The 5,377-nt window shown below is 51.2% G+C and overlaps 1 protein-coding gene across 1 annotated transcript in view; it reads left to right on the top strand.

The window, feature by feature from the left end:
- The first annotated feature begins 233 nt into the window (after positions 1 to 233).
- Positions 234 to 5,377, top strand: part of CPA5 (carboxypeptidase A5) — a 19,301-nt gene continuing 14,157 nt past the window's right edge. The window contains 3 exon segments of the mRNA XM_024763098.1: positions 234 to 349; positions 1,521 to 1,602; positions 2,604 to 2,738. Of these exon segments, the coding sequence (XP_024618866.1) occupies positions 234 to 349; positions 1,521 to 1,602; positions 2,604 to 2,738 (333 nt within the window).

The raw sequence follows: 5,377 nt of genomic DNA, 5'->3' as shown, positions 1-5,377 counted from the left end.
TCCTCTTTCCCTCCCCTCCTCCCCTTCTCAGGAGAAGACTCACCTAGGAGTGGGGAGGGGCGCCCGAGCTCTCCAAGACCTGGCGTGTGGGAATCCCACGCAGGGTCTCCCCAGAGAGAGCCTAACGCACATTCTCGGGTCTGGCCTGTCGGCCTGTAGGTGCTCTGCTGTCCTGAGGCCTGGCCGTGCCCGTGCACGAGGAGAACCCCTGAAGTTCGCCTGGAGGAAGAAGCATGCAGGGCTTCCCCAGAGGAAGTGTGGGCCGAGGGCTGTCCCCTGTGGACAGGCAGACGCTCCTGGTCTGCAGCTTTGTCCTGGCAGCAGCTTTGGGCCAAATGAATTTCACAGGGTGAGTGGCTGCTCCTTAGTGGGAGGGAGGATTGCTGGGAGCCAGGTGACCGGGTGGCCCAGCGGGACCTGATCAAGGTGAAGGGATTCAGGATTTGAGTTCCCATCCTGAACCCACTTCCAACTCCGTCACCTCTCAATTTCATGTGAGAGGGCAGGACACGCAGCTGTATTATTGTCCCTCCTGCAACCTAGAGTTCTTAGTCTGGACTCCAAGGGTAAGCTTTCAGGGCTCCAAGAACCCCCTGAAATCATATGTAAAATTTTTTGTGTATCTACTTTTTTTCTGGAGGAAGTGTTTGTAACTTTTCTCTGATTCTTAAAAAAGTTATAACCCCCCAAAGACTATGTACTCCTAACGTATGGGTGTGGTATTGTCTTCCTTTGAGTAAAAATAAGTATGAGTATTATATACTCTCTACGGACATGATTTCTCAGCTTCCCAAAGATCCCGCAAGGTAACCACTCCATAGTATTTCCATAGTATAGAAGAGGAGACACAAGCTTAGAGAGGGGGTTCATCATCCATGGTGTCAGAGCTGGTCAGGGAGGGAGCCATCGCCATCCCAGGCTCAGACCCCAGAGGTCACACTGCAGGCTGCTCAGTTACATGACCTCCCCACCCCTCTGGAGGGACAGGAAGGAGCTCAGCTTCCCCCTGTGGGGTAGTGTGAGATTGATCTCTTCCATGTCCTGCGGCTCTTGGGAGAAGGCAGGAGAGGGCACGGGGCTGGGGGCAGACATGGCCTTGGGCCCTTGTATGAAGAGCACATGGGGCCACCATTGGTGCCCCCGACTCCCTGTGTCTGTTCCTTTCTCTCCTTTATTCCTTTTGTTCTCCCTCCCTCCTCCATCCCCCACATTCCTTTCCCATCCTGTTTCCCCTGTCTTAGCATTGGGTTCATCAGCTCATCAGCGGCACTGACAGGCTTTTTTATATTTAGTCCCCTGGGTGGTCTGTCCTTGGGGCTGGAGAGACCACTGGTCCTGGGCTAAAGGGCTTTCCTGCTTCCCAGGGCTACAAGTCCTTCTGCTCAGGGGTCCTCTAGCCTCCCGGCTGTCCTGCCAGGTCCCCACAGTCTGGCCTCTTTTCCACTCTGCCTCTCCCAAGCAGCACAGTCTTCCAGGAATCCCTCTGAACAGCTCCCTCCACCCTCTCTGTGTCTTTCCAGTGACCAGGTTCTTCGAGACCTGGCTAAAAATGAGAAGCAACTTTCACTTCTTAGAGATCTGGAGGGCCTGAAGCCTCAGAAGGTGAGGACTCCACAGGGCTTGGGGACGAGTTCTCTCCTCCCTCACAGCAGCCTGCACCTTTGGCTCCGTGTCCTGCTTCCCCCACCCCAAACCTGCCCTCTGGGTGTGTCTGCCAAAGATCACAACACTGTGGAAAAATCAAATGTGCCTCCTCTTCAAAAGAGGTTGGGAACACTCACCTGGAAGGTTGGGTGGCCCTTCTTGGCTTTCCCCTCTGTCCTGTAGGGGGGCTGCTCTGAAAATGGCTGGAATGTCCTGAAGCCACATGAGATGTACATGTATCTCTGGGTGGTATGCGATGCAGCATGCAGACTGGACACATCTGTTTCCCAATTGCAATGGCTTAGCTTGGCAAACCTGTGTTTTATTTGGGTTCGTCCCTGTCAGCCTGAGCATTGGTTTCTGAGAACATTTGTCCTCAGCAAGTATTCCACAAAGGAAAACATTTTCTTCAATAATAGAAGGGTTTTGTTTGAGGGCTGTTGAAACAACCGGATATTTCTGGATGTGGCCCAAAGCCCACGTTCCTATTTGTTTGAGTGCCCCTATCAACCGGGACTCAGAAAACTTTATAATAAGTCTCTCCATTTTACAAACTGAAAAATAGGCATGGCAGTCGGATGGCACAGGGATCCAGATCAGGCCTCTCCTACCCCTTTGGGGTTTAGGGGCAGTGATGTCTCCCTCTTCTCACCAGGGTTCTTGTCCATGTTAATGTTCCAGATGATGAGCCGTCTCATCTTTAGAAATTATTTTGGGCTCTTTGCATCCAGGTGAAGTTACATTTTGTGAGTGAGGCTGGGAGATGAGGTGCTTAACATCAGGGAAGGAAACTCAGTGACTTAGGGATTTTGTTTGTCCCTGTCTTTCTGCTCGGCCTTAGGGGTTTCATTTTGGAACTGGGGCCCTTTCAACTGTATAAGAGAAGAACATCTGGCCCTCCCGGGTGCCTACAGGATTGTGTGATAAACATGCCCATTTTTTTCTCCTTTGTGATCAAGGTGGACTTCTGGCGTGGCCCAGCCAGGCCCAGCCTTCCTGTGGATATGAGGGTTCCTTTCTCTGAACTGAAGGACATCAAAGCTTACCTGGAGTCTCATGGCCTTGCTTACAGCATCATGATAAAGGACATCCAGGTGAGGTCCTGCCCCAGCGCTGTGGCTGGGGTCTCACCTTCATATCCTGTTTTGGTTTGGGCCCAACATGGAGAAAGAACATCCAGGGCTAAAATGGACGTTTTCTTTCTGGAGTTTCATCTGCATTTTTGTGAACCTACCGTGGAAAGAATGAAACCTCACACTTCTCAAGGAAAATTTAAATCTAAGACAGACTTCATAAGTCATAGTATGGTAATGGCAGGGTAGCTTGTGGAGTCCTCTTTTTTTTTTTTAATTAAAATTTTAAAAAAATTTATACAATTTTAAAGGTTACTTTCCATTTACAGTTATAACAAAATATTGGCTATATTCCCCGTGTTGTACAATACATCCTTGAGCCTGTCTTACACCCAACAATTTGTACCTCCCACTCCCCAACCCCTATACTGCCCCTCCTCCCCCCACTGGTGACCACTAGTTTGTTCTCTATACCTTTGAGTCTGCTTCTCTTTTGTTATATTCACTAGTTTGTTGTGTTTTTAAGATTACTTGTGGTTTCCTCTTATGGAGGAATTTGTAGTTCATGACAAAGGAGGAGACGGGAGAGAAGGGAGACAGGAAGAAATAGCTCAGGTCTTCTCTAGGCACCATGGGGAGGGAGGCACCTCTTCTGGATGGCTCCTTTTGCTTTTCTGACTGCTCCCTCCTGTCCCTGTTGTGCCTCAGCCATTTGATAGCAGGGGATTCCTTCACTCCAGAGAGGCAGGAAGAGGTGAGAGAAGCCAAGTGTGAGCCCTGCTGCGGTTTCCCTCCCCCAACCTCCACTGCGGGGTTCTTAGTACTGGGGGCCTCTCCCAGGCAGGATTCTGCCAGAGGAACAGCTTTGGGAGAAGCAGCTGCAGGCCTGCCCTTGGGGAGGGCGAAGGGAGACTTCATCCCAGGCACCTGCCCTCACTTGTTGCTGCACCTTACAGCGTCTTTTCTGAATGTCGTGAAATTCTATTTTAATTGTCCTGTCTTCAAGGATATCCCAAGGAGTCTCTTTCCTAAATCGATTCTTTCGGGCATCACTGGGTCAGACCCCTCTGGCCACACCCCTCCGCAGACGCCGTCGTGTACCTGTAGATTTGTATCCACGGAGATTCCTGCGCAGCCACGTTGTGCTGCAGCTAATCTCCTCTAAGGGCTCTGCGTGTGGGAGTACACAGTGCCCAGAGCGCACACACTTGACATCACATACCAGTAGGTGCCTTCCTTCCCCTGTAAGCACGGGCCTGGGGCACTGCGGTCCATTCAAAGACCTTTCTTCCTCCTCAGGCACATCTGTTTCCCGCTCGACATTTCCCTAATTAAACCCCCCACAAACAAAAATGGGGAAACTCCCACAGACAAGAGAGGCTACCACATCAAAAGACTTAGTGCTCAATTCTCATTTTTCACCCGTGCCTGCATTTTGAAGTTTGCGTTTCCCTGCTTCTGTCCTGCCCTGGAGACCCTGCAGCATTTGGCAAAGAGATAGGAAGAGGTCTCTGACATTTTTCTGTTGATTTCTGCATATCAGGAATGGACCCGGAGGCACCTGTGAGTCTCCCCCGCTTCACCGGCTCCTCTGGAACTGTCCTCTCCTGTCATCCCCGGCCCCTGGATTCCCTTCGCTGGTGGGAAACGGGGAGCTTTTCATGCCCTCTCAGTAAAATGCCCTCGACTCCGGGCCTTAACCCAGTCTGGCAGGATTTTCACCAACAACTTGCTCTGTCGGCAACGCATCAAGCTCTGATTGTTATACTTGAGATCACATTTTGGCTCCCAGGGAGCTGGGGCCGGGAGGAGGCTGCTGTGTTGAGTTGATTTGTGGTAATGATGGGGGAAGGTGTCTAGGAGGAGGGAAGCTCAGAGGTGCTAACAGGAGGGAAGGGCTTTGCACCACTCAGGTTGTTGGCCTCCAGTCTCATGTTTTAGTTATTGACGCACAGACCTGGTTGCCTTCTGTCTTCTGGATCACCTCACCCCAGTGTCTGGCATAGTGTCTCCTGCATGGTGGGCCCTCAACCACTGTGTGCTGAATGAATCGCTCTGTTGGCAGGTCCAGGAGGAGCATGCCCGAAGAGAGACCTGGCTAATATGCTGGTCTTTGTCTCCAGAGCCCCCTCCCCTGAGCCCCTCAAGGTACAGAATCATTTGCCTTATCTATCTTTATATTCCCAGCACCTACCATAGGGCCTGCCACTTAGGCGGGGCTTAGTAAATGTTAGTTGACTTAATGGACATGAGAAGGAGAGGGAAGAGGAGAGAGTAGGCTTGCTTGTTAGTACCAGGCTGAGAGAAAGTGTGAAAAACCTTGGTGCCAGCTTTTACTTTGGCCAGAGGTGCTGGAGATTTTTGAGGAAGGGAAGTGCCCCCTGCCACTCCTGCCTTGTGATCAGAGGGATGCTTGAGATCTGCTTATTCATTCCACCCACAGATGCAGAGATACCTACTGTGTGCCGGGTATTGGGCAAGGCACTGGAAAAACAAAGATAAAAAAATCTAGTCACTGGATCCAGGGGCGCTTGAGTGCTGTGGGGATGGGAGAGTTGAGGGGAGTAAATCAGTGATTACAATGGAGTGGATGATGCGCTGATGGAGTGGAGCAGGTTGCTATGGGAGCGAGTATAAGAGGCACTGCATGTCGCTCCGAG

The sequence above is a fragment of the Neophocaena asiaeorientalis genome, unplaced genomic scaffold (genome assembly GCF_003031525.2).
Source record: "Neophocaena asiaeorientalis asiaeorientalis breed wild unplaced genomic scaffold, Neophocaena_asiaeorientalis_V1.1 scaffold681, whole genome shotgun sequence".
Classification (NCBI taxonomy): Eukaryota; Metazoa; Chordata; class Mammalia; order Artiodactyla; family Phocoenidae; genus Neophocaena; species Neophocaena asiaeorientalis.
The sequence above is the reverse complement of the archived record's forward strand: the minus strand, read 5'-3'. Positions and strand labels throughout refer to the sequence as shown.